At 43.5% G+C, this 27,702-nt stretch overlaps 10 protein-coding genes across 10 annotated transcripts; 3 read left to right on the plus strand and 7 right to left on the minus strand.

Moving 5' to 3' along the window:
* Positions 1-628: 628 nt before the first annotated feature.
* On the minus strand, positions 629-1,119 carry COCSADRAFT_353696 (uncharacterized protein; the record flags this gene model as incomplete). The annotated part of the gene is made up of 1 exon (XM_007699731.1): positions 629-1,119. A coding segment is annotated over one exon (491 nt), but the record flags the coding sequence as incomplete, so codon positions are not given.
* Positions 1,120-1,487: 368 nt separating this feature from the next.
* COCSADRAFT_158527 (uncharacterized protein) lies at positions 1,488-2,464 on the minus strand (the record flags this gene model as incomplete). Its single annotated transcript, XM_007699732.1, has 3 exons — positions 1,488-1,731; positions 1,786-2,382; positions 2,430-2,464. The coding sequence occupies 3 exons, from the start codon at positions 2,462-2,464 to the stop codon at positions 1,488-1,490; spliced, it is 876 nt and encodes a 291-aa protein (XP_007697922.1).
* Positions 2,465-3,943: 1,479 nt separating this feature from the next.
* On the minus strand, positions 3,944-5,158 carry COCSADRAFT_24538 (uncharacterized protein; the record flags this gene model as incomplete). The annotated part of the gene is made up of 5 exons (XM_007699253.1): positions 3,944-4,312; positions 4,375-4,506; positions 4,670-4,983; positions 5,049-5,103; positions 5,156-5,158. The coding sequence occupies 5 exons, from the start codon at positions 5,156-5,158 to the stop codon at positions 3,944-3,946; spliced, it is 873 nt and encodes a 290-aa protein (XP_007697443.1).
* A 602-nt stretch (positions 5,159-5,760) lies between these two features.
* COCSADRAFT_158529 (uncharacterized protein) lies at positions 5,761-7,696 on the plus strand (the record flags this gene model as incomplete). Its single annotated transcript, XM_007699733.1, has 4 exons — positions 5,761-6,692; positions 6,738-6,874; positions 6,928-7,193; positions 7,676-7,696. The coding sequence occupies 4 exons, from the start codon at positions 5,761-5,763 to the stop codon at positions 7,694-7,696; spliced, it is 1,356 nt and encodes a 451-aa protein (XP_007697923.1).
* Positions 7,697-7,780: 84 nt separating this feature from the next.
* Positions 7,781-8,357, minus strand: COCSADRAFT_298100 (uncharacterized protein). Its single transcript, XM_007699734.1, has one exon. It carries the CDS (start codon positions 8,343-8,345, stop codon positions 8,031-8,033), a length of 315 nt encoding a protein of 104 aa, XP_007697924.1. The 5' UTR covers positions 8,346-8,357; the 3' UTR covers positions 7,781-8,030.
* Positions 8,358-10,340: 1,983 nt separating this feature from the next.
* Positions 10,341-11,518, minus strand: COCSADRAFT_169362 (uncharacterized protein; the record flags this gene model as incomplete). The annotated part of the gene is made up of 4 exons (XM_007699735.1): positions 10,341-10,627; positions 10,678-10,797; positions 10,867-11,004; positions 11,053-11,518. The coding sequence occupies 4 exons, from the start codon at positions 11,516-11,518 to the stop codon at positions 10,341-10,343; spliced, it is 1,011 nt and encodes a 336-aa protein (XP_007697925.1).
* A 1,515-nt stretch (positions 11,519-13,033) lies between these two features.
* On the minus strand, positions 13,034-14,075 carry COCSADRAFT_34954 (uncharacterized protein). The gene has a single exon (XM_007699350.1). It carries the CDS (start codon positions 13,986-13,988, stop codon positions 13,233-13,235), a length of 756 nt encoding a protein of 251 aa, XP_007697540.1. The 5' UTR covers positions 13,989-14,075; the 3' UTR covers positions 13,034-13,232.
* A 389-nt stretch (positions 14,076-14,464) lies between these two features.
* COCSADRAFT_24544 (uncharacterized protein) lies at positions 14,465-15,438 on the plus strand (the record flags this gene model as incomplete). Its single annotated transcript, XM_007699254.1, has 3 exons — positions 14,465-14,609; positions 14,777-15,235; positions 15,272-15,438. 3 exons carry the CDS (start codon positions 14,465-14,467, stop codon positions 15,436-15,438), a joined length of 771 nt encoding a protein of 256 aa, XP_007697444.1.
* A 1,480-nt stretch (positions 15,439-16,918) lies between these two features.
* COCSADRAFT_34956 (uncharacterized protein) lies at positions 16,919-19,222 on the plus strand. The gene is made up of 2 exons (XM_007699351.1): positions 16,919-17,391; positions 17,440-19,222. The coding sequence occupies exons 1-2, from the start codon at positions 16,995-16,997 to the stop codon at positions 19,095-19,097; spliced, it is 2,055 nt and encodes a 684-aa protein (XP_007697541.1). The 5' UTR covers positions 16,919-16,994; the 3' UTR covers positions 19,098-19,222.
* A 726-nt stretch (positions 19,223-19,948) lies between these two features.
* On the minus strand, positions 19,949-22,226 carry COCSADRAFT_179707 (uncharacterized protein). The gene is made up of 4 exons (XM_007699736.1): positions 22,034-22,226; positions 21,726-21,977; positions 21,471-21,677; positions 19,949-21,416 (listed from the first exon to the last, which is right to left on the minus strand). Exons 1-4 carry the CDS (start codon positions 22,200-22,202, stop codon positions 20,053-20,055), a joined length of 1,992 nt encoding a protein of 663 aa, XP_007697926.1. The 5' UTR covers positions 22,203-22,226; the 3' UTR covers positions 19,949-20,052.
* Positions 22,227-27,702: the final 5,476 nt, after the last annotated feature.

The raw sequence follows: 27,702 nt of genomic DNA on the forward strand, positions 1-27,702 counted from the left end.
TGCGGGAGACCGCAAACAGCAGAGCATTTACTCCTATACTGCGGCTTCTACAGCGCAGAAAGAAATAAGCTAAAAAAGACTCTAGAGCAAAAAGTGCTTAAACTCCCACTTCTACTCCATACTACGAGCGGTATAGAAGCTACCTTGGCTTTCATTACTAGCACGAGAATAGGAACAAGAAAATGGCACCTCGGCCAGGACGGCTAGAAAAGAACAAAACAAGAAAGAAACAGTAAAGGAAGAAAGAAAAGAAAGAAAGAAAAAGAAGAAAGAAAAGGAAGAAAAACACGTCTGCTTTTATTAGTACTATTTCCTACCCCCGAAGAGAGCCCGCTGGAAGGTAGCCTAGCTCCCCTACATCTCTCCCTGTTACCAAACTGCTCTTTAGCACCAGGCATCTACAAAGCTAGTCATAGCTTAGCTAGAGAAAGGCCGAAGCACCACAGTCACGCAATACAGCACAAAGTACCAAATTGTAAATAAGCAGATAGAACGGCCTTCGGCCAAAGTCCTACATAGCCAACGGCTGATACAGGACTATAATGGAATAATAATAATAATAACTAATATGCACAGACCACGAAAGCGGCAATTTTAACACTTGAAGTAGCTATCATACGCGCGTTCTTTAGCGTCGCGAGCTGGTAGCGGACCTCCTCTTCTTCATACTTCTTATCACTGCTAAAAATACAGGAGTACTTGAAACTACAGCTTTGCGGAGATCATCTAACACCCTATTTTCATCTACAATATTAAGTAGACTAGTTCCCGCTAGTCTCTTCTTAATCCAGTACTGTGCAAGCCTCACAACTGCATGCTCCGGTAAGCCATGTCTAGACCTGTACTGGTGCAGCGTTACCTGGTCACTGCCTTGCGTGTTATTGATTTCCGAAATGGGTGAAGGCTTAGCCTGAGCACTAGCGCAGTTGCCTATACTGTCAAACTGGGGTTTGAATTGCCCAGTCTCTTCGTAAAAACTTAAGCTTAGAGAACAAATTGCCTTTGCGATCGCAGAGTTCGCTTCGCAAAGCTGGCGAATATTCACAAGCAGCATTTCAATAGGCACCTGACTGATAGTTTGCAACGCAGCTTCGACGTCTTCGACCTTATTGGCCATAGTAGTAGATAAGAATCTAAGGATCTTTTCTACGTCTGGTGAATGGAGAAACTTATATATACACATAATTTCGAACTTAAGAGATAGGTCGTGATTTGTAAGGCGACAGCTAACTGAGGTGTACACAAAATCGAAGGACCTTCCTCTAATCACATACTTCTTGGCAATCGAAATCCCATTTAGGTTCGGTCTCTTTTTCGTATATTCGATCACGTCCATCGGATATCGCTAAATCATATGATAACGTTTCTACTTAGAGCTTAAGAAAATGAATTCAATGTTCTATTACGAAATGAACTATAATTAATTGTCGGCTGTGTTATTCCAAAAGCAAAAAACGACCGGGAGCGTAGTGAGAATTGAGTTTTGCCTAAACCGCCAATGTGGTAGCTAGACGCAACTGATCGATTGGGCTCATTTGTGACCAGGGCATACGCAAGAATTCGAGATCCTGGTTTAGAATTCGACTAGTTGGTCGAAATCGAGACAACCTATCGACTGTGTGTTGGTAGAGATGGTTCATATCTTCATCTGAGAGCTGCAGTAGACTTTCGATGTGTTTTCCAAGTGGGGTCGAACTGATAGCTCGCAAAAGAAGAACTGCCTTGAATCCACTGCGAATAATCAGTGTTAGATACACATCATGGGTAATACAGTAGTTGACTTACATATGAAGTGTATTCACAGGGTTACCCATAATTACCAGACTACTGCTTGTACCCCGAAATTTCTTGTACACATAACCATCAACTGCACCGATACAGTCAAAAGCGGTAATGCTGTCGAGAGCATATCTCGCCCACTGTCGGATGATATAGATGATACCTTGCTGGCCTTTGGATAGCTCTTTCCCTGGATCCTCCATTCGATCGAGAAATTTCAGAATTCTCAGGTACGGTAACAACAAGGCAGCTACACCCCCGTAGTACTCTGCTCGTAGCGAAGCCATCAAATGGTTACTTGACGGTGGATCTTGATCATTCCAGGCCACGTTTGAGATGTTACTTGATCTCCATCGCTCCATAATGTTGATCTTCAACTCTGCCGAGCTTGTGAAAGCGCACAGATGTTCATCATTGAAGCTTTCGATTGAAGCAAAATCTGGCGGTGGAATTCGCTTTGCAACCTGGAGTACCATCTGGAGCAGTATCCTTGTCCACAAAACATTATCATTAGGCTCTTCCACCGTCTCTCCAGGAAATAATGTGCTCCAGTCGTCAGAGTAAGGAATAGAACAGTCAATGCTGGCGTCATCATGAAAGTCGCTAGGAAAAGAGTCAGACGGGTACTCAGACTCATCATCTCAACTAACCTTGCAAGAATCTGAAAAATCCCAACGCTTCTCATTACTTCCCCGGAGGGGCACTTTCTCGCGGTCAAGCTGCTTATTATTAGGCTGGTTTTCCAGGTAAGAATAAATCGTCTCACCTTTTGACAACATCTGCGTAAATGGAATGAGAAGCGTGTAGGTGTATCAAGCTATTAGTAAGCATTCCGTTTTGGCTAGTGTAAATTGCAGCTAGAGTTGATGTTTTTGCGTAAGCAATGCTTCGATCCCTAAACTTACGCTTGAGAATATGTTGGGCTGAATGATAGTAGATCATGCCTGGTCTAGTATCAGAGCCCCCTGTATACTTAGCATCTGGGAAACAGCTTCCCATTGCGAGAAACAGTAAAGCCTGGGCATTTTCGAAGCTTGTTTCGACAAGATTTTTCCGCTCTGCTATGCGACTCATGTCGTCTTGAAAATGAACGCATATGTTCTCAGGCTTGTCGAAAATTGGATATAGGACATGAACGTGATTTAGATAGACACCGAATAGCTGTCGAATCTTTTTGTTCGAAAATGCTTCTGGTGTACCTTTTGGTTCAGGATCGTATAGTGTAAGATGTGTATGGGAAAAATTCATCTCAAATGCCTGTAGCCGGCCAGAAAAACTGGAAACTTGATTTTTTGTAACATCGACGAGCTTGTGTATCTTGAACAGCGTCATCTCTTGACTAATGGAAGTTAATAAAAACCTGTGAGTAGGCGGAGGGTACTATACGCAGTTGGTGGTGTATCGATATATTCGCATTCTCCATTTTCTTCATGACATTTGTTGCATGGAGACTCTCCATTGCATTTTTGCTTGCGTTTACGGCATCGATTGCAAGCTTTGGAGGTTTTATATCCTGAGGGTTGGCGTGCTTTTTGGGAGGCGTGATTTTGGTCGTGCTGTTGTTGGTTCGAAGGACGTTGATAATCCATCTCGCCCACAAAGAAAGGGTACGACATAGCCGAATTTTAGAAATGTTAAGTGGCTGTAATAAACAGGGGATGTGTTCAACTGTCTTTGAAAGATAATAAAGCAGTGTTTTTGGGACACAGCAATCAACAATAGCTACGATGAATGAAAAGCGAGACGAAGTGTGACTTATAAAAGCGAAACATGATGTTGGTATGTATGCACGGTCAAATGACCAGAGCTCTAAAAAGGGATTAGACATCTATCGGCCAGATGCAAAAGAAATTGGGTCCATGTTCATTGCCCAATTCGGTAGAGAGGCGCCACCTATGTCCACTTCACATCCTTCTTGCCTCAACTATTTGTCACGCTGGTACCTCTCAGGGGGTGCTTGGGACCAAACTCGCCGGTATGTCACCTCAACAATTGCAATCATGACATAGTCCTGTTAATTGGCTAGCATGATCTACTCGCAATGACTTAGAGTATCACCGTTTTGATGTAGTTGGAGGAAACCCGCATATGATACCATAGAGAAGATGTTGGTAAAAAATTATGCTGTAATACTTGGGAATACAAGACTATATGACAAGGTGACTTATGAGTCAAGAAGAGAGCGAACTTCCGCTTCAAGCACTGGAGAGCAGTCTTCCAATCGAACTTCTTCGCCCACTCCAATAGGCAAGTCATCTGGTAGAATGCCCTGATAAACAGGATCCTCGATAGTCATGCGCTTCTTTCTATACTCCAGCAACTCTGTGTAGGCATAGTCACCAATAATCTGTGGTAGTTGGTTCCTGATGCGCGTGTGTCGAAGAAGCGCGTCAAGATCCACTAGTCCTAAAAGGATCATCGTGTCTGAGTGGGTTGTGACGAGTATTTTGTGGCCGTGAACACCATCAGCAGTTGAGGAGAAAGACGCTACAGCTACGATTCCAGTGACATGCTCGGGAAGACTATCCCTTGCCTGAAAGGCGATTATATAAGTATTTCGCTAGGAGCAGCATACTTGAGAGTGGACCAGCTTACACTCGAGGTTTGATCTTCAGCATCTAGACTATGTCTGTCGTTGGCAGTGATGGCCTCAGTTGACGGATGAGGCGACTTCAATCTCGTGTTTGGTCTGCTAGGCCAACGACTAGACCTTGACTGTCTCGGGACCTGAATACATGAAAAGCAGAATCGCAGCCTGTTTATCAGTGTTTTGGTAACAGACTGTATATAATTAGATTCTGTATTCAAGAATGTGTCCCAGGATCCTTACTGTGATTGTATAGTGAATCGGCTTGCAACATCCCTTATCAAACTCTTCTATCTTTCTTACTGTTTCTTTGTGCATTTCCGTAGAACTGAAATCACGTCTGAGGAATTCTTCAAAAGCCAACTCCACTTCTTCATCTACCCCCTTTATGGTAGAGCCGAGTCCAACGGGTTGCGAGATAGCCATTCGAACATAGTGGGTACTGCCATCGCAATAAACGCCAAGAAAAGCCTTGATTTCTGGCTTCAAGGTAGCCAGCTGCTTGCATTCATCGTAAATATATTCAACAGTATCGTTGTGCTTGCTTGCGTGGTACCGATATGGCTCGGGATGGGGGAAGGATCTCGAACAACTCTTGCATGGATAGTTCCCCTCCGCTATGGTATGTTAGCTTTCATGTTTGCTTGAATTGCGCGAATGGTTCGAAAACAAAGTGTCTTACAATCAGGGTGAATGATAAGGCCTTTTCGGGTTGGTTGGTGCTCTAGAACATCAGGCTGAAAGTTTAGTTCCTTATCCTTTAAGTTTAGCTTGAAAATAGTGACAAACCATTTTGATAGTAGATCGAGCTTGAAAGCAGGCAACCGGTGAAGGACGCGAGGACGGTGAGGCAATCGACTGAAGGACGTTTTAGCCTTGCAGGAAGGGTGCAGGATATATGGATATTTCAGCCACCAGATCGTCAGCAGGATGTGAGGCCTATCATGGTGGATGCAAGGCATTTACTGCATAAAAGCAATTATCGTGGTATTTGGAACGCACAGGGGAGCTTTGTTGCCAGCTTCCCGAACGGATGTGTGGGGGGAGCCCTTAGGTGGCTGCCCGAGACCTTCGTATGATCATTACCATCCTTGCGTTTAGCTCGTCCTGAAATAGCCGGCAATAGCGAATGCAACGCGCGGCATTCATTTTTGCACTAAAAGTAAGACTTGAGCCGCTACTACCTGGACCATGCAGGTGCATGCAATGTGCCTTAAGATGTGGTACGACAGGGAGTTGGGAGCACTAGGTAATAAGCGCACTAAAGCTAGTGAGTCAGTGGACAGCCAAGACAATTCCTGACACAATGTCTGAATCCTTCTTGGCATCGGGAGTAACTTTCGACAACTATATTACAACGAACCAGAATTGTGCCTATTGATTCCCAACTCACAATGGCTACACCTGTTTTGCCGGATACGTCGGGGCTTGAATGTACCGTCATCATTGGCCCAGAATTCCAGTGCAGTGCATCTCCTAACGGTTCTATCACGATACAGACGAACACTGGACCAATCATTATCCTTCTGCATCGAATTGCTGATCAAAGGAGGATTCAGATCAACCCGGTTCACCAACAACGCATACCAGCAGTGCCATTTCTGTCTGAGATTAGTACCAGTCAAACAACATTCTGGTTTGCAGAAAACAGCGGTTCAGCAGATACACAACGAGAGAATAGCAATGGCTTGCTCGGAAACCCTTTTAGTGGTGAACAGAGAAACGCAGAAGCATTCAACAGCACGACGAACGAACTAGAGGAGGGGATCCATGCCAACCTGGGTGGGGATGAATACACATACAACAGTGCTAGCAGCAGTGGCAATTTCAACAAAATCAGGTCTGGGAAAAGGTCCAAACCACTTTCTTCAGACGAAGAGTTGAAAGAGTTTTGTCGGAAGCTCTCAATAAAGATTTTGGAGCAGTGGAAGTCAAGACATAAAGATGACCAGAGTTTGAAAGTACTGCTTTCTGATTGGAATACTATCTTCGGCCAGATCAACTATTCGTCTCCTGGACAATGGTCATACCAAACTATCATCAAAGCAGAGACACTTGGGGGTCTCCATCTACCATTCCACAAGATGATCCTCGCTACCTGGTGGAATAGTTGCTTAGAACGGCGGACTTCCGAGGTTACCGCACGTATCAAGAAACAGATGGTGTTAGCCTTAGAACCGGGCTTCGATAGTTTCGATGCCAAGGTACAGGATTCAAAGCGGAAACAGATCGATAGATGCATAATTCAGGGCAATGTCATCACCCTGATGTTCAATCGAGCGCCTGGTTTGGTCATCACAGCTGCTCGTTCTATAAATACAACCGAGTATGTCCCCATTTATCTTTTACACTACTGTGCTAACATTACCAGATACGAGATTTTGTGGAAGAACAAGCTCCATCCCAGTGTCTCTAGGTTAGACTGGTTAAGTGAGGAATTAATCAAGGACTCACAGCTGTACTTAGAACCAGTACTGACTATCCTTCATTTCTTGAGCAAAATCTTTGGTAAGCTAGATTATGCATCAAGAACGCTCCATCTATCGCTGACTTTCCTTTAGATATCCAACCGCAAAGCCCAAACCCACAAGCTAATTTTAGTCTTCCACAATCCCGAATAGAAACCGAGTCTCAGACGGATGCCGCATCCTCCTCCTGTCGAGCTATACATAGCCCGAAAGAGCCGGTTCCCTCCTACCAAATTTCTCTATGCGGTCAGCAGCTTTCTCTATGCGGTCAGAAGCCGTCTGAAGACTCTATCGAAACGATAGCAAACACTGCCAAAAGACGAAAAATCTCCAGAAACATATGCCTGCAGTCCCCGAAGGTATGCCCAATCTTAATATCAGAAAGTAACGGAAGTACAACCCAAGAAGAGAGTCAACACTACTCAACAGACCCCTCCATTCATCGAGAACATCACAACTTTGCACCACTGTTCGAAGGGGCAAGTCATTCAGAGCATGAGAGAGTTACCTCAACTTCTCTTGTAGAGACATACGGGGACCTCTTACCGATCTCAGAAGATGTAGAGGTAGGCCAGTGATCCGCAATATCATCCGTTGATCGAGCTGACTATAACAAGGACACGAACTTGCCTTCTTATGGGTTGTCAGATTTATTAGGACATGATGAAACAAGCTATTGTTTTGGTAAAACTTGAATTAATTCAGCTACAGATTCAAAAGTCTTGACGCACGGGGTCTCTTTTACTAAGCCTGGTTATGCTACTTCGACTTTTGATGTGAGACGGGGAACGAGAAGGAAAGGAGCTAGCGGCGGGACCATCTCCAAACTGACATTCTGTAGTACCAGGCAAAGCGAGTCTGACTGCAATAGTGCCTCGCTTTTTATCTTAGGAAGTGTAAGACTTTGCGTAAGAAGCTTCGTGTTCATATCTGTAATGTTGGCAGGTTTTAACGTGGGGTCGATCTCTAGGATGCGACGAATAATCGCTCTGTGTGTTTCCGTATCTACAGGAAGGCATTGAAGGAGAAATATTTCGTCAACACTTGTGTGAAGTCTGGCTTTGTGAAGCAGTAGTACCGCAGCCCGGGGATACGCATGTTCGTTCGGCTTCGGCTCTCGGATCACTGCGCCTGTTTCGGCTATGTTGTCTTTATATTCCTTGAACGTTGTCATTACTTGCAGAAATCTACCTTGACTATTGGCTTACGCTGTTGAGGATATCGGTGCGAAGACAATCAAATTCTGAGATCCACCTGTATGCAAAAACCCCGTCTTTCAGCTTCGTTATGCCCTGTAGATGTGATTGAGATCCTAGGAGCGGTGCAATCTCCTTGAGACGATTTTGCAAAGCTGGGGTTTTTCCAAGGTTTGCGAGCAATAATGGCAATCTGACGTCCGATTGGGTCGATTGTTCGCTGGATTCGTAAGGAGACATTTTTCCGTACACAAAATTCCAACTGGTAAAGCTGATGTCAAAGTGTAGCCGGCGATATCTTATACAAAGGAACATGACCGAATGCTAGATGTGGCGCTATGTGAAAAATGACCGTGCACGTCCGCAGCCCACCTCGCCCCGGACACTTGGCACCAATGACCGTCCAGATAGTACTAGCGCAAATATTGTAGCTAGGATCACTAAACCCGCTTACCACATCAATTTCCATGCGCCATCCTCTTTTTTTACCATCACGTGCATAGTGCTTATGTACTCAAGTGACTGAATAACCTCATGATTAATTCTTTTCATCATCTTTGAATGACCAACTGATACTAGCCAACTAACAAGTAGTAGTATTGTACAGCTCGATAATAACACAGTACCTAACGCGATGACTTGTGGACAGACTATCCACCATTTGTCATGCGCTTATCGGTACCAGTCGGGCGCGCCTGACTACCATCGCTTCGTAATCCTAAATCTGCTGTTGTATAGGAAGGGGGAATGCTTGAGGCCCCATTTACGGATTGGTTGTAGTTATTACGAGTAGTTGATTGCTGTGAGGTGGTGGCTTGGCTTGGCGAAGGATTGATATTCTGTCGGCCTGGCTCTTGAGAGTTGGACATAGTAGCAGCTCAGTAAAGACTGCTGTGGATGCCTATCTGTGCCAAAAAGGAGTACCTGTTGCTCCGACTCTGTTAACTTTTATTCGGACGCTTGGCCTTAGACTAATCTACAGGCTATCTCAGTCCTCTAAGAAAACTTTATAACATATAATGAAGGCTACAGAAAGGGTACGGGGCATACCAGTGAGCCCTATATTCATGAAGATAAGAAAGGACGATATATCAAGTTTATTGGAGATGTCGAGGTATCAAAGGTTTGGAAAGGGAAACAGCGTGAGCAAAGACGATATACTAAGCGAGACGAAGAGTAGTGGCCTTGAGGTATTGATAAATGGAGGTTAAGTATGGTACTTTATACTGGTAATTATGACCCTACACACGCTTGAATTTCCTTCCATCGCCTATAAGCAAGCCTCTCATCTACATTGTTACGATCAGCCGTTTTCAGAAGCAGCAAGCGATCGCCATATCCTTGGACCATACCAAGACATACGCTATTTACCGTCGAACCCTTAAATTTACAAATGTCTACAAGCACAAGTCCGTGTTTGAAGAAGACGGCATCATTGCTCGCTTACACATCCCTGCTCTCTTCGTGTTCAGAAGCGAACTGGAGTCCACGCGATTTCAGAGTCCTATTGCTGACCGCCTAGTTTCAGGTCGAGCACGTGACGAACAACAATAGACATGATATGCGAGCTCTTCAACCAACTATACAGTCGTACACAAAAATGCCATAGGAATACAATGAGCTCAGATAACTAGCTATTACTGTTAGTTATCGGGGATAGTGCACGCCTCGGTCATGTGCTTTACCGCGTCATTTGGTGGGGTTTTCTGATCAGGCATCATCGCGCCCCGCAGTTCTGCCACTGCAAATCTTTGGGCATCGCTCTCAACTCTATTGCTATTTATCACACATCCTTACTATGTATTGAGCCCCGCGACATTTGACGGCCTTCAGGGTTTCTACACGACTGTATGTATTCATGCTAGTTCTTAATGCGCAAAATTTTAACTTGAAGAGTTACATAGCAACACGCCCCGCCTCTAATCCGATTTCCTCCCAAGCGACAACCTTCCATCGATCTTCCAAGCCAAACTACAAGATATATGCTTATTTGTACTGGACGAGTATTTTATCGACATTATTCTACTGCAGCTTGTCACCCGAGAGTAATGCCGACAGAGAATGGACAGCAAGCATTAGACGGGGAGCGGACTTATATTCAAGGCGAACGGTTCGAGATACATGATTATATGGAGATAACATTTGAAGGTCAATCTTGCAATATTCTTGATAAGGAAGGAAGGGAAGTCTTCGCCTTCCGTTCGCATGATGGCATAAAAACAGAAAAAGTCCTTCCTGGGTACAAATGCTATGTGCTGGAAGGGTGGGTGCAATTTCAGAAGAATTGACGGACTTCTGTACCCACCATAGCTATAAGTGCGTTCCTCTCTGTACAGGAGTTCCCAGATCTAATAAATGAAAAATATTCCACCCTTCATTGTAACTGAGCCTGATGACACAAAAAACATCCTCATTGCTCGTCTTAGGAAGATGCAACGATAGGCAATTCGTGACTGCGAGCCCTCCAGCTTCCATCTCTTTCTTCCACAAGCTACTTGTTCTCATTCCGATCAGGAACAAATCCGGAAGCTGCTCGATCCGTTCATGTTTCACGAAAGAAAAAGAGTAGTATTCTTCCGCTGGCCACAATACACTCCCTAATGAGGTTAGCGAGTACTGTACATCGAAATAACAGAATTCGACTCGCCAGAAACACGAATTGATTCGTTTTGTGGTTGCTTTGGTGCGGATTGTGTAACAGAGCGTAGGTCTTCCTCATGTAAAACACGTTTCCTCTTTAGTGAGTTTTGGGCGTTCGCTGGTTTACCTACCCCGATTTTTTGTTAGCGTCATCAACGCAAGACTACTCAGTGACACATCTGACAGATACCCTTACTTTGGGGTGTTTGGGGGTTCTCTAAAGATGAATTATTCACGTTAGGTTCGCCGGACATCTCGAAACTATCGCGTTTTTCGATCAATGCATGCTGAGAACCGCAGCCGTCGAATACCTCCAATTCGAACTCATAATATTCTGTACGCCGTTTTAGCTGTGTAAACACGGAGATTATAAAAAGCTTACTCTTCCAGAATTCATTCGTACTTTTTTGTCTGGGCGTTTTCGTTATCACCTTCCTAATCTGATCCTTTGCTATCCAAGCTGGTGGGAAGGCCTGCGCCTGCGTATACTGCTCTGCATGGTTCATGAGCCAGCCAAACCGCTCTTCCGGCATTGTTGCGAGAGCAGAGAAGGACAGAGTGCAGAATATTAGAGTGCGAAAGTCTAATGTCTGCAACTGTGACCATCGTAGGCTGTTTGGCTTCTCTAATAGCGTTTTGAGGTTAAAGCTCAGCCGGCGAACTGGCACAGGCTTCTGCTTTCTTATGAGGCAGCTTGTTTCATCGAAAACGGCTTGAATAGCGATCTGAGAAGATAAGTCTGAAATTTTGATGCTCAATGCGGTAAAATCGATATCGCAAAGCCCGAGCATAGCGGTGCTGATATGATCGAGCTGTTGGCAGAGAGCGACTGACGTTGTGGAATGCATGAAAAGTGAAGTAGAGATTTGAACTGCCGTGCAATCGACTTCGAGGGTGAACTAATTTAAGGTCTTTTTCAACGCCCAGGGCGGTAGCGCCGACATTCATGCAAAGACCTCGGCGTTTACATCATATGCATGGTCATCTTTGTGAGCGTCGCTCATTGGAGAAATGGTATCAGTGCATCAAGGGCCTGATCGGCAAAGCAATGGCGCCCTGCAGAGCGTAGGGCAAAGCACGCCCTAAGTGATTTATTCTAACCTAATTCCACTAGTGGTCTGGCGATGTATGAGCCCAAGCGACATGCATAGCTATACCCTAGGTGGACTAGAGTAAGCGGCTGGACTTTTGCCGTAAAACTATTACGGGAGAATGCGCCACGCCTAGACCTGTGGCACAAAGCATAGACGAAATGTATTCTCATATTGGCTAGATATCTTAGATAAGACCTCTTTTGCGTGACATTAATGGTTCCGTGTATAGGCTGGTCGCAGTGCACAAAGGGATGCGCAACAATCTAACTAGCGAACGCAATCGGACGTGGTGAGGTAAGCTATCAGGATTAATCAAAGCAACCTGAAAGCTTGTAACATCAATATTATCATCTTGGTGGCGTGTGTGCATTTGGAACTTTATGCAGAGTACTTTACATAAGGAAGCGGGACACGCTGATCTTTTGATATAGGTCCTGGTTATGGCTACCTGCACGTTAAAGTGGTATCGGCTACACCCAAACTTCGTGCTAACCTTACACGGCAATCCAAATAACCCCTGAGGGCGTCCATCCCTTCCCGTTCTTCCTGCAAGTGCCGTTGCTTCCGCCAATGTAGTGAATCGTTAGATGTTCACCAAAGATCTTACACCTCAACAACATCCATGGACAGATGCTACGCAGATGCAGGCTCCATGACCCAAAAAATATATTGGCGGGCCTAATGCAAGGTATTGCATACGGGTCTCCTAGAAGTCACGTATTGCGCTGGCTGATATTGGCATATAGCTGTTCACGACAGTATATAAACGGTGGGAAGTCTTTTGATTTTCACAGTCACTCTCCAGCTATCAACTTGCCGATTCCCCTTCGATCTTTAGCTTGTTAATTTCAACCTTAGGACAGTACTGTTTCCTCTACTTCCATAAGTGAGCTTCGTATCCTAGCTCTAAGCAAAGCCTTTACTCGATTAGGGAAACACCTTTGTAATGTAGCTGCACCATGCATATCAGCAAGGATCTCTTCTGACTCGTTCAAAGAATGTCTAGTTATCCCCTATTTATCGTGACTTATGATCGCGGTGAGCGCTGGGACGACCCCAGTAAGAAGAAGCCGTTCCATTGGGCCTTCTTCCTTAAGACCGGGAGCACCGCAGGTGAGGGTCTTGCATTTCAGCTTCGCGGAATGCCAGGAGCCTTTTACTATCCAGGGGAAGAGAGGGTAAACATCAACTTGTCCGGAAGCAAGAACGGAGAGCTCGAGATCGGGGCCATTCCTGTGAGCAAGTACGACCGCTTTAAGCAGCTTTTGGCAGCTGCGCCTATTAAGAATATTGAATCTTCGAATTGGAACTATCAAGACTGGAGTTTGAGTGTCTTGGAATGGCTTCGGCAGGAGGGATTCATTGGGGAGGAGTATCAGAACAATGTTATTAGATATTGGCTTCGAGAGGACAAGTAGTTCTGACTAGAAGGCATGTAGATGATGTTTAGGCGAGAGGGCTTCGAGGTTCAGAATTGCTGGAGAATACACTCAATCTGTAGTTCGGCCAGAAAATGATCCAAGACTTCCCCTACAAGTACTTTCCACCATTGCATATACCTGTTCCCAAACAAAGATTTAGTATACTCCCAATATTCTGGCCACCAACCAGCCATCTCCCAATCGATAATCCCAGTGATCTTTCCAGTGGACGGCTCAACGAGAATATGATCCCCACACAGGTCTGCGTGCGTAAACATGACCTTGTAATTGTCGGCTAGTTGTTGGCGATAAGATACTGCGAGTTCAGGGCGAGGACATCGTTTGACGGGCGTGACAAGGAAATTGTGAAATTCAGACACCGAGGTGAAAGGACCGCAAGGAAGACCGTTGTTCAGACGATGATCATAAGCTGGTCCACCAAGACAAGATCCGATAAAGGTAGTCTCTGGAGCCTGGATAGCCCGTAACTCACTAAGGTATTTGGTGAGATCCCGTTGCGTCGTTGCTTGCGCTTCTTCGCTCATGCGCGTCCAGGTATCAGTCAGAGGCAACCCCGGAATGAGGACCATAGAAAACCAACTGTCACTCTCCTGGATATGCGATTCGATCACTGTAGGCACAGGGATCGATGTGTTGCGCTGAATGAAGAAGATAGCGTCCACTTCTCTCTGAATTTCGTGGCGCGTTCCATGCTTGATGAAGATAGAACCGTCGGACTTTTGAGCCCGCTTGGCTAGGGGCTGAGTGACAGGACCGGAAAATGCAGGTAGTATGCTTGACATGGTTGGCGCTGTGTATGAGCAGCCGCGAGAGGTCTTGGTGCAAGTTCAAAAGTTGAACAATCTTCTGGGTAACTAGATGTAGATGGCACAAAGGTAAAGAGATATAGCTATGCTAGATTGGTTGCCGAAGCTATATTAATCTGATTGCATCCTTAGCCTATTAACCACGCACGACAAGCATCTGACCGAATGCAGCCACAGTAGGTGGTCAGTGCATGTAGTACCTAGTGCCAAACGTGCCATAACGCACAGACCAATCAACAATTTGGGAACCGACGTGGTGCCGAGTCAAGCTCCTTAGGCCTGCGCGTCGTCGCGTACAATCACGATTTTCTCGCGCCATCGCTAAGATACATTACATGTTGCTTTTCACCATTCTTAATCTTATCTCACTCTTTATAGACAACGTAGGACCGTGAGCGGCTGTGTGCATAACAGCACTGTGGCACTTTTTGGCGACTCATGCATCCTCGAGGATGTCTACGCAGTCGCGATCACAAGTCGTACAGTCTAAACCGATAGGTGAAGAGTTAAATGGCTTTTGGAAGACTTTCAAGTCGATATGCAAAAATATAGGCATTCCCACTTCTTCGCAAGCACTTAAACAGGTAGGCTACGAAGGTAGTACAGGCTGGCATCGCTTCTGCACATCTGACGCATATACAGAAACCCAGGACCTATTCGTAATCTTCTTTCCGTTTTGCAAGCCCTTCCGGCGGCTCGATTTTTACGGTCCCAGCATTAAGGCAAAACCTTCTCTCATAACCTCCTGCGGCTTAATGCTGCAGTCAGCTCGGATAACTTTGACGTCGAACGAATACGACCTCTGCTCGATGCGGTCCTCGAATTTCAGCCCGACGAAGTCGTCTTGGATAGAGTACACGACACCGTCACTGAGTCAACGCCTCTACTCCACCCTGCATCGTCCTTTCACCAAACACCCCTTTTCATCAACACGGTCAGTTTCGCGAACTCCACCGAGTACCGCAAACACGTAGACAATGTGCTGAAGGGGGCGTTAGAAGACATATACGTTGGCATACCCGGTTTCGTCGAAGCATTCTTCGGAGATTTACCAGATCTAAGACCGATGGCACAAGCTGTTTTTGACGAGTGCAAGGAGGGAGATAAACCACTCTTCCAGGTAGAGAGCGATTGGCAGAGCTGGCTTGAGGCGGCGAAGGAAAATGACGTTTTGAGCTGGTTTGCCCCACTTACAGAGCGGTTGTTGGGCCTTGCAGATGGGTGTCAGTCAGTATCTAGGATACGCCGGTGAACACTAGCACAGCCGCATCAGCCTCTACAAGGCTCCACTGCCGATCGCAAGTTGGACATTGGCTTTGTGGACGATCCGAACGCCGGCATGAACTCGAAATGTCAATGGTCACATATCCTTGTACCCGGACAGCTCAAGAGCAACCCATCAGCCGACAAAGCGTCCAAGGCGTGACTCGACCTTGGCCGATACGCGAGGGATGTGCTCGCTGCCCAAGCGAGTTGCTGCGCGAGGCAACTGAGATGGACGTGATTAATGTGGCGAGATACTATCATCATGAGACGGTTCGTGTGGGCATGCAGGACGACTCCATCTGCGGGAACGTGCGACAAGGTCTTGATATAACAAAAGCGACAAACTACAGGCCAGAAAGCATAATTCCATATCTAAGCACAGTTCGCTCCCTCTCAAGAAAAGGCCGAAGCAGCAGCGCTACCGAACGGAAGCGATCCTCGAGTTGCACGAACGCATCTTTACCGCCTAGCAAGCAAATTTGTTCAAGCTCTCCTGTAAAGGGAGGAAGAACAACAGTGGATCGAGTGCACTGACGCGTTGTTGTCCGAGACTATGGGAAGCCTATATATATGGCGAGTTTCAGGGCTAGCCTTCTGACTGCGCTAGAAGGCTGTATTACAGGGTACGAGTCGTTGCATACGCGGGTCGGCATGCTACAATGCGACATTTCGCCGAACAACCCTATGGTGAACGAGGATGAGGACGAGGACAATCCTCCTGGCATGCCTTCTTGATCGACCTAAACCTTGCTATCAAGGAATATCGAGAGAAACCGTCAAGAGCACGAGGGAAGACCGGCACGCGAGCGTTCATGGCGATCGGGATACTTTACGACGATGAGCAGCATTCTTTCATGCACGACCTAGAATCTTTTTTCTGGATGCTGTTTTGGATATGCATTCACTATAACGGATCGCAGGGAAGAGTAGTTCAGCAATTTGGCAAATGGAACTATGCAAACATGGAGGAGCTAGCCAAGCTAAAACTGGGCACAATATCAGATGATGAGATTCTTTCGTAAAACTATTCTAGAACACTTCACAGACTATTACCAGCCACGTATATCTTGCGTTGATAGATTACGGAGAAAGATATTTCCTAGAGGTGGAAGGATGAGGGTTCCGAATCTAAGGCTGTACTTGGATATGAAGGAGATCCTAAGAGCAGCACGAGATGACTTGAAGGAGTCATAAGGATAAGGAGACGTATCGATCAGCATGCACCATGTGAACCAGCAGAAATAACCAACGACTGCTAGTATAGCTATGTAATCCCGTCTGTTACTTTGCTGGTAATGTGGTGAGATTATCTTTCCAACCTCGCAAGTCAATCACACTTGGGAAGCGAAGGACTCTGGCAGTCGACATGGAACACTTCTGAAATCGTGAATTGAACAGTGTGCCTATAAACGATACTCCCTTTGCTGATCAAGTCACCTGCATTGAGGACCCACAGTATGTCGCGACGACATGTCGCGAGGTTGAAAAGCAGGGTCAGCGTCATAGCCTGTTCATCGCTCTACCCCGCTTACCCCGCCCAACCCGCCCACCCCGGTTCCAATCGACAATAGGTAGGCCATAGCCTGTAGCAGGTCTTATGTAGTGCGGAAGCGCTTTGTCCTTACCGATCGAGGAAGTGTGCAAGGTATGCAAGTCGTGACCCCGCGCGACGTGAATGCTATTTCAACTGCCTCAGCGTACTGTCACCCTTACAACATGTGGTGGTTAGATCGCTTCTCGCCAAACATGTTCACCTGCTCTCCACCGCCCGCAGTGATTTGCGCTGAGAATATCGCCCTGCTCTATCTCCTCCATCCGGTCCCAGTCCCACCTTCCTGCAATGAGATTAAGAAGCCTCCATTTCGCCAAGGGAGCTATTCATTGTCATTTGTCCAGGAGCGAGAATTGGCTAGCACATTAGCCTTCCTCTCTAACACTAAAGATGATCCCAACCATATACCAGCCCTCTGTGTTGAGGAGAACCCTAATTTGGTGTCGTTAAATGTTGTGGTAGCTGTGAACAAGAAAAATGGGGAGGATGGTAACGAGGTCCTCCAAAAGATAAAGCAGAGTCTCGAGAAGATCTTCACAATTCTGTCAGAGTTCTCAGAAGGTATGTACTATAAGCTCCTCTATGCTTGCCGATAATAACTGTTATAAGAGCGAGACAACAACCGAGCAATAGAACACCAAATCTTCAATGCAATTATTTCTATATGTTCCCATCGCATTCTAAGCCGTCTGAGGTTCATGGCTACAAAACGGGGTACTCCTAGACAGCCCCTCAGGGTTATTCTAGGCGAAGCTATCAATTCTCTCAAGCAAGTCAATCATCAAACTTTGAACAGCCTACCGTTCAGCTTATTCACGGAAAGAGCTAAAGATGTTGTTAGACTAGCTGACGCATGGGTTAAGCATCAGAAGCTGGCGGAGTTAGGAAATCTGGTGGAAGGCATCCACCAGTTAAAGCAGACCAGAGATCTTCAAGCCCTGCTAGACTCGATACCGAATCGTGCAATGGACCCAAGTTCAAGGCAAAACCTATTTAACATTATTAAGAAAGTGTCGAGATATCGAGAGGCTGCACGATTTCTGTATCGTACAGCCAAAAAGATTCCCTTGCTGCGGCGAGCGAAAGTTGTTATCGCCAGTCTGCCTAAAGAAGTTTTTGATCGAGTTTCGGACGAAAACTGTACTCCACAGCTCACGTCGACGATTTCAAGAATGAACACAAATTGCCAAGGGCCAGTCGTCCGCCACCTCTGTCGTCTCCTGAACACGAGTGGTCCACAGCTGAATGATCAGTTTGCTGATCAAACAAGGAAAATGATGCGGGAGGCCAAGATACATGCGGAAATTCAGCTTGTCTTCCATTATGAGTTGAATGTTTCGAGGTTACCACCACGTGTTGTTTGTTCTAGCAAGGATGCATGCTTTCTGTGTAATGCTTTCATTCTGATGCATGGGAAAATGCACACACCCCGATACCATGGGCGGTTGTATCCTGGATGGAGATTGCCATCGATGTCTGATCTTAACGATTTGGATATACGACTCAATTCGGCACTCGAAGATCAGATTAAAGATAGCCTGAAGACACTGCTATCAAGACAGAAGAAGACTATGTACCCAGATCCAAACGAGAGCACATTGCTTACACTGCCATTATCTACATCAACGTTGCGTACACCAGCTCTAGTAGAAGTAATTGAATGGGAGAAAGCATCTGCAAAAAGCTCTTTAGTCAACGACACAGCTAGACTCCGGGAACGCACAATATCACCCAAAGACCGATCGTCAGTCTCCCTCGCAGAGTGCATTGGCACTGTTCCTTCCGCACTTGGTTCGAGAAGTGCTATCACGGTAGAAGATGATGAACTTCCCAAGATTAGCTTGTCAGACCAAGCTGCAACGCAACTTTCCGCTCAATGCAGTCATCAAACAACTCGACATGAAGTTATAACATGTGAAACTGAAGAATTGATTCAGGGTATGTCACAGGCTAGAAGTGTTATCGCGTGCGAACCCCAATTTCACACTACAGATGAGCTTGAGATTCATATCGAGCATATCGCAGAAATGTTGGTACCAGGTGCAAACAGAAGTGATTTAGAGATTGCCTATAGCATCGAATGGCTTTCGGTCGAAAAGGCAAAGGAGCTACTAGAACATAAGGAAGCCACTATCGTAGACATAGAAGCGTTGCAATGCGGAGCCTGGCATACAATAGATTGCCACGATGATATACTCATTATGGCTCGAGGAACTCTTGTCAGAATCACACCTCGAAATGAAAAACAGAGAGAGGGGCGGGGGTAGAAGGGCGAGCACTTTGAGTCGTGTGATGTGTGATCTTATAACGAAAAAGTACGGAGAGACTTTCCTTAACTAGTTTAGATGCGACTGTATCCTTCAACTAGGGGTAATATTAAGCTTTCCCACGCAACTTCGTGTACCAGCGTACTTGCACAGCTCCATGAGATCTATTTGGAAACTGATGATAGATCCAGTTCCAAGATTTGCCTTCCTCTTTCCAGGGTTTAATTTTTGATCTTAGCCATTTGTAGATCGTTGGCTGGAGTCAGTGATATGTACTGTGCATGGAAGGCTGAGCGGTGCGCTCCAAGATGGGACTAATGACTAGCGCAGCGGCAGAGAACATAACCCCGCTTTTCTCCTGCTTATAAGGTGAATAGGAAGCTCTGGCCTTCCTTGTGCCATAATAATACTTCTTCAATTTTGTAAAATGCAATCTCTCCAGCTTCCCCCGTCTGTTGAATCCGAACCTCCCTATTATGCAATGCCAAGGCCTGAACAAGTAGATATCTGCTATCGCGCTGCATGTAACGGACATACTTGGGAACAAGCAAGCAAGCACGCTTGCTTGCTTGCTTGCTTGCATATCACGTTTAGTTGCTTGCCTATTCAGGCAAGCCAAGCGCCTCTCTACAAACCTGCACCAATCAAGTGCAAGCCAAGCGGGCCTCTCTAAATTAGCAACCAAGCGTAACAAGCAAGCAAGCAAGCACGCTTGCTTGTTCCCAAGTATGGTAACGGAGACCATGATACTCTTAAAGAACAGGCTGGCATGCTACAACATTCTCTTAAATTTCGTGTTTTTTATTTTCCTAGGTTTTCAGATCAATTGTACCAAGATCCAAGACGCAAATAGCCGATCGATTAAAAAAAGGGTTTGACATATCATCAGTCAAAAAATGATAATAATTAGAAAGATCCAGACTTCCTCCTTGCGATGACATAAACAATTACATTGCTAGGATCGTTTCTTCAATGTGTAGTAGCGCAGTTTTACTGCACCAGGCGACCGACTAGGGAAGCGTTTACATATCTCTTCCCACTCCATGCCCTGCTTATCCTTTAATGAGAATAAAAGAACTTCTTCTGACTCTAGCCATAGCTTATGTGTTCGTTGGCTGTGTCCTCTTATATCTTCCTCTCCATTCTCATCGTCTTCGTCCCAGCCGTCATTTGAGTGGTCCGTTTCATGACTTACAGCGTCATTATGGGCACTGCTTATTTGCTTCTCATTCAAGTTCCCGCCGTTAGAGAGACCTGAAGGACTGCCGTTACAGCGGTATCCTAGCAGCAACCATGAATCCGGCGATAACTGGGTTATGCGGATAACTTTGCCTTGTTCGCCAATGACCTTGTGACCTAGGGGCATTAGGTTGAGGGGATGATTTGGGTTGGGAAGATGTAATATTGCTGTTACGACCGAAGAGTCATCTGGAATAGCGCAAAGTGTTAGATCCGTGATCTGACAAGACATGCTAGATCTCGATTCATAGTCGATATTATTTCCATCTTCGGCGGTCGTGCCTAGAGAATTCGATGCTGAGAGGTAACTTTGAGACCCTTTATCGGTGTTGAGCCGCTCCGATATCGGACTTTGGTGTAGCTGGGTCAATCTTACTTGTTGTGGTGGCTTCGTAGGTGCTGTATTGTAATCCACTGATCTGAGAGCAGTGTTTGACTTCCCACATCCCATCTTAGATGTCCAAGCCCTGCGTCTAGGCCGTTGGGATCTCGATGAAGGGATGATACATGACCCATTGCGGCTAAGTCTCTTTCGAACAGTTTCCCCAGCTTTCCTACCGCTACTTTGTCTATTCACCACATCCCTACCGGATTCTTGGCCAATGTCTTCTTCTGACTCCAGTCTTTCGGAAAGGGGTATAGATCGTCGTGCTTGTAGTCGCTCTTCGAACGATCTCTGGATATAAGTGCCGTCGCGATGTTCTGCACCGTAGAAATCAGTTGTAGGCTGGGCTAGACTTGTGGTATAATATTCCTCGTGGCCAGAATTTGAAGAACTGAGAATAGAGCTCTCACGAGTACCAAGCCGGGAAGACTTGGCGTAAGGATGCGGCAAGGGCGTTCGCTTAGGCATATATGTACGTTCGATTGTGGGGCTCTGTGCCTCTCGCTCAGCCATCCTTCGCCGCTTCGATGGACGACGACGATCAAGCTCTGGATCCGACACAGTGTTCGGCACTGCTTCTAGGATACTTATTGTCTCATCAACAACCGAAGATTGATGCGATCGTTTTTGGCTGTTTGATGATCCATTTACCACACTAGCGACGCCGGAGAACGTATCGTCTTCCACTGATGGTCCTTATTTGACTGCGTCAATGCAGTTCCGTGTACTGATAAGACAATTCCACTCACCATGGTAAGTATGTTCAATATCCTCTATAGAGAAAGCGTACTCTACTGCTGTATGGAGATCTCTGTGCTGTATGGCGCTGTCCCTACCGTTGGTAGTGGCGAGGTATTGGCTTTTGTCTTGAGAATTGGGGGAGCCATTGCTAAGACGAAACTCTGTGACGTTTTGGTGATTGTCAGTCGCACCAGTTTCGGTAATCAGATGCAGGTCTATCCGGGATTAGTAAAGTCAGCACTGCAATCAACTTGAGTACTTGCCTCGACCGCCTCCATCGAACGACTTATTCAAGGCTAAACCCAATGTTACGTGGTCCATAACTCCCTCATCGCACAACTCACGGCGAAGTTGGTAGTGGCTGTCACCCTTTGCAAAATCATGTGTGTCTGTTCTATAATTCATTCCCAACAGATCGCATTTTTCTGAGTTCATTCCCTCAACGTCTTCCATATGGCCTGTTGTCTGTACTTGTGGTATCTGCAGAGGGACGGTGGGAAGGTTGCTTTCGCTTTCTAGATATGACTCAGTCCGCATTGATTCGCTTACATAACTAGTGATCAAGAATTACCTTGGAGTAGCAATCCTAAGGGTTGTGTCGCTACTTCCCCATGATTCCTATAAATATTCTGTTCGGCCTTCTTAGCCTTTGGCTTAGATTTCGTACGCTTGAGTAACGTAGGATCGTAATGTCTGAACTCAGATGAAGTGTTCTGAGGAACTGAAGTAAAAGCAGCCATGATAGGATTTCGATGGAATCTGATTAACTCTGGCCGAAACAACAGTGCGGTATCTGAGGATTTAAGTAGAAAACCATTCGGTGAGCCAAGGACCTCCCTAAGTGAGCAAACATCTAGCTCGGAACGCTAAATCGATTGCAGTAGGCTATCCTCGGTGTCCCCGACGAAACCTACTTCATCTGACTGTGTCCTGCTCTTGACTTGACTACTGCTGCGAGAACTTCTAAGGGTTTGCGTGAGTCCATGAGCGGGTCCGTTCCTGGATGAACCAATCACACTAGAGGGAGTGGTCATGGTATCTATTTGGCCGAAGGAGTGCGAGTGACGACGCCGGAGACCAGAGCTAAGACACGAGCATGAAGGCTATCCATTGGACAGCGCTCTACCTTCCGTCAAAACGGTGGCGGAAACGGCTGTAATCATCCCTCGTAGTCCATGCTAACTCAAATACCGATGCCGAGCTATTGACTGCAGGCGTCTATGCAAACGCTCCCTGCTGGTCACACTGCAGCGTTACAAAGGAGAGAGAAATCGTTTGACCGCGTCATCACCAACAAATCCAGCTCTTGCAGACCGCAGATAACTAAGCTCAGATTGGCCAGCGTGTTGTGTAGAAGGTCCGAAAGTTGAAAGAGGCAATATTGGGTGACCAGAGCTGAGACATGAGCGCCATTGACCGGAAACTGTGTCATTCTAGCCAGAGCAAGATGTGGTCAAAGTTCTGTCAATCTCTCACCTGCTACGCCAACGGCGATGCCGAGCCGCCAGCGGGCTGTCTCCTGACCTCTGACCCTTGCTTTTCGCACTGCAACAATGCAACACTACAGGCACTACGGACGTGCTATGCGTGGCGAAGTAATATGGATCCCTGAGCGCAAGACTAGCGTCATATGCGAGTAAGAAACCATACCCAGGAAGGAGAGAGCCCGCTCGGGCATGACGCGTCCTAACGAGGCAGATTAGAGGTTACGCTCCATCGAAGGAGCAAGGTGTGGGAGGCAGAGTAGCCAGAGCTGAGATTACGGCATGGAATCTCATGCAGACTGCCTTAATTAAGCTATGCGTGAGGCAGTGCATTGCAGAAGCACTGATGCCTCAGTGATCCAGAGAAAAAGGAGAAAGCGAATAGGTTAATCAATCAGCTGCGTAAGTGACTGAACCTTGCGAGGGGCGAACGCCCCTCCTTCAACCGTGGATGTGCTCCATATGAAGCTAGTGCAGCAACTATCGACGGAACCTAGACATAGTGTACGATAGGTATTCTGCCAGTATGTTCATTACTGTTACTGTGTGTTGCATTGCGACGAGAAGTTCAGAGATGCGTGAATTGTCGGAGCCCAGCGTGTGCGAAGACTGGGGAACCAGACTCCGTCAGGACCAAAGAATTCTGAGAGAGGCGGGCAATTCAGAGATAAAGGGGCACTAGAGCAAGGCGGCCTGATTCATCCAGGCTGGTAGCCAGGCGTGAGACAATTGCCGCTTGAAGAATGGTTCAGCCGTATGGGAAAGGGGCGGCGACTGGGCGGAGAGGAGGGATTGTGAATAGAGGTGATAAGGGTAGAGAGTATTGGACGAAGAGGGGGATAGAAGATAACGTTGGAAGAAGGCTTTTTATGACAGACGTTAGGGTCAATTTCCAATTCAAGCGTAGTGTAAAAGCCGTACACGAGGTCCGGATTACCTTAATAGGGTGCATCAATTTCCTAATGCAGACTTGCCGTCTGATTGTTTACTATATTAATTACTAGCTTTCTTCTTTTATCTATTTTCGCTAATTCTACCGTCGGCTTACTATAGTATATCTTCTTATTTCTCTTTTATTCACCTTATCAAAATACTAAGACTTTATACTTTCTAATATAGTTTTTCTATATAATACGTAATATAATAGATTAAGAGATATATAAGTAGAATTGTACTACTATTAAAGTTATTCTAAGATTAACGCATATTTTCTTGACTAAGAGTTTATTAAGTTCTCTAATAAGTTGCTTTATATCATTAAGCTTTCTTTTCTTTATATATCCAGAACTTCAAGTATGATACGTTAAGCTAGCTAATTTATGTTATTAGTTTACTTCTAAGAAGTCCTTTATAATTTCTAAAGGGTATAGTTATTAATTAGATTATGTTATCTCTAAGCCTAATATAGAGAAGATTAAGGCTTTATCTATATCTATACTGTAACGTTATTATAAGATTATTTATCTTACTTCTAGTTCTATTAATACTAATACTTTATCTTAGCTATCTTTTCATAGGAGGTTTATTAAGATTAAGAATCATTCTAAGCATAAGCTTAATATCTAGACCTACTCTAGTTATTTAGTTACCTAGGCTAATATTATTATTAGTTCTCCTTATAACGCTTATTAACGCTGCTCTTACTATAAGTACGCTAAAGACAGATTATATAGTACTTATAATAGAATCTACTATAACAAATGTAAGTATAAGTGTTCTTATTAAATAAGTTATTCTACTAAGTAGTATCTTAAGTTACTAGATACGCTCTATTAGAGATAGAAAGCGCTTATAGGAGCTAATATAAGTTAGTCTCTTCTTATAAATTACTAATATATTTTAATCTTAATTATTTAAGTTAATAATTTCTATAATAAGCGCCCTACTCTACTTCATAAAATTTTTAACTATAAGAAAGGCTAATTAAGCTATCTTACCGACGATCTCTTTAAAGAGAGCGTATGCTCTTCTACCTCTAAGGTTTTATATCTCTATACCTTATCTTACTATTCTCTCTCTTCTCTAATCTATAATAAGAAATCTCGCTAATTATATATATATTAGACGCTAAGTAGATACTATTATGAGTACTTAGATACGTATACTTTCTTTATTTCTTATTCTAGTATTCTTTAGTCTAGTTATAAGTCTAGTTATAAATATAAGTTAGATTATTGATTAGATTATTACTATAAATGTAATTTACCTATACATAAGACTATATTCTAGCCTTAGAGATATAGTAATTAGTACGTTCCTTTAATATATTTAGCTACTTCTCTTCTATATAGTTAGAGAGTATTATTACCCTTTAGTAATACTAGCATTCTATCCTCTTATTAAAACTTTCTGCTCTTTATAATACGGCTAATTACTTCTCCATTCCCTAGTTGCTCAATATATATAGCTGTTAATAATTAGCTATCTACTTAAAATAACGTACTCCACTAGTAAGCTAGGCACTCTAGTAAGCTGGGCACCCTAAATCCTACATAAAATGGCTAAAATGGCATGTCGAGATCTCAAACACGTCTGCTTTATTAGATAGCTAGGCCTTATATATAATGTTTTATCGCTACTACGAAGTATATTCTAGTTTATAGGATATCCTCTATTCGTAGTACCTAAAAAACAAACTTTTAGCCTCTAAATCTTCTATAAAATGCAATATTCACAGATAGACGAGGTTCTGTAGTTTAATACTCTATATAAGACCTTCTTAGAGTAATAAAAGGTTCTATATAAGGCTAGGCTATCTAATAAATCAGACGTGGTTAAGATCTTAACATGCTGTTTTAGCTATTTTGTATAGGATTTGGGGTGCCCAGCTTACTAGGGTGCCTAGCTTACTAGTAGAGTACGTTATCAAAGAGTTCTTTATTAAGCGTACCACTAAGTATAGTCTTAAAAAATAGCCTTATAAAGAAAGTTAAGAATAGATTATTTACTACTTAGAATTATTAGGACTTTATTATAGCTTATTACCTACGCGTAAAACTTTTATATACTTAAATTATTAAGCGTAAAAGAGCAATAAAGAAGTATAAGAGATTAGCTAATATAGCTACTTCTACGTTTATACGTTAGTGATCTCTCTTAGCTCTGTTAAATAAAGATATCTAATCCCTAATTCTTCTTTATCTTAGTAGTAGTTTATAATACATTATTATTAGTAAAAGTTAAAGTATAATATAAGATATAAGTATAATGATTACTTATCTTCTACTCTTATATTCTTATAGTTACTAGCTATTAATTCTCTTGATCATATTTTCTCCAAGTTGGTAATTCTTTTACTAGCATTTTAGAAAATAAACAACTTCTTAAACTTAATAAATGGATAATAAGTTAGTAAATTAGTTAATCTATCTATAAGCATACAATCTATTTCTCGATATTATACTTAGAATAATCTTTTTATATATTCTTAACGTAACTATATATTCTAGATATCTATATAGCAGAGCCTAGTAGTAAAACGCTTATTTTTTCTAAACACTAAACTAACTATCTATTGTCTATTCATTATTGTACTTTATAGTATAAAGTTTCTCTCGATTAAGTAGTATTTCTAGAAAGAATCTCTTAATTATTATTATTTCTTTAGATATATGAATTCTAGCGTGAGAAGTTCTATCTTTGTAGTTAACGTAGTAACTATATTTTACTTAGCAGTCTTTTAGAATATTACCCTACTATATAATATCGCGATATGTCTATATAATAAGCGGTGCGTCTTGAGATTATCTTTAAATAATAGATAACTATAGATAATTAGGTCTAGACTGTTAAAATCTCTATACTAGATTACGTTATAGCGCGTCTAATATAAGTAAATAATAACCTACTTGACTACATTTATATACTAATTACTAAGGTTAGTTAAGAAGTATAATAACTTTAATATAGTATACGCAATATCTAGCCTGAGTATAATCATAATATATAATACTAAACTAACTTTTTCTTAGAATACCTTCATCTGTTACTTTATTATCTTAACTTTATTATAACCGTATTAACATAAACGTTATAGACTAGTATAATTCTTTAATTAATATAGTTTCTTATTACGAGTGTCTGTAAGAAATAATCTATTAGTCTTTATTACTATATCTTATACTTGAATATAATTCGATCCTATATCTTTATAGCTATCTACTTATTATTTTTATAGTATAAAATGATATCCATACTTTATAATTCTAATTAAATCAGAGATATAGTTTCTCTTTTAAGGCTTATAGCTTAAATTCTTATAGTGATTCTATAAGTTCTTTACACTAAAGAAGTAAGACGTTTTATAGCTTATATAATATATAATTTAGTTAGACGTATATTCTCTCTTTTATAAATCTATAGCTAATATACTCTTAACTTTGCTTTATATTAAAAAGTTACTTATTAGTATTCTTTAATTTCCTTATTAGATAGTTCCAAGCGTAAAACTAGTACGAGCAATAGCTTAAATAGAATCTTGGAGTAAACTAGTTTACGGTCTTAGATTAGAGGAATAGTACAAAGATCTAGATCAATTAAGTCCTAGATACTCTTATCTCAGACACAAGAAGGGAGCTAGGTAAACTATATTAGCTAGTTATTCTTAGTTTTTAACAAGATTATAGTTATAATAATATAATAGTCGTAATACATAGTGATAGACTATTTTGAGAGAGTTCATTAATAATAGAGTAATTAATTCATTATTTCAAGTCTTAGCAGTATAAAATGCGAACAGAGGATTATACCACGATCT

This window comes from Bipolaris sorokiniana (assembly GCF_000338995.1).
Source record: "Bipolaris sorokiniana ND90Pr unplaced genomic scaffold COCSAscaffold_4, whole genome shotgun sequence".
NCBI classification, from domain to species: Eukaryota; Fungi; Ascomycota; class Dothideomycetes; order Pleosporales; family Pleosporaceae; genus Bipolaris; species Bipolaris sorokiniana.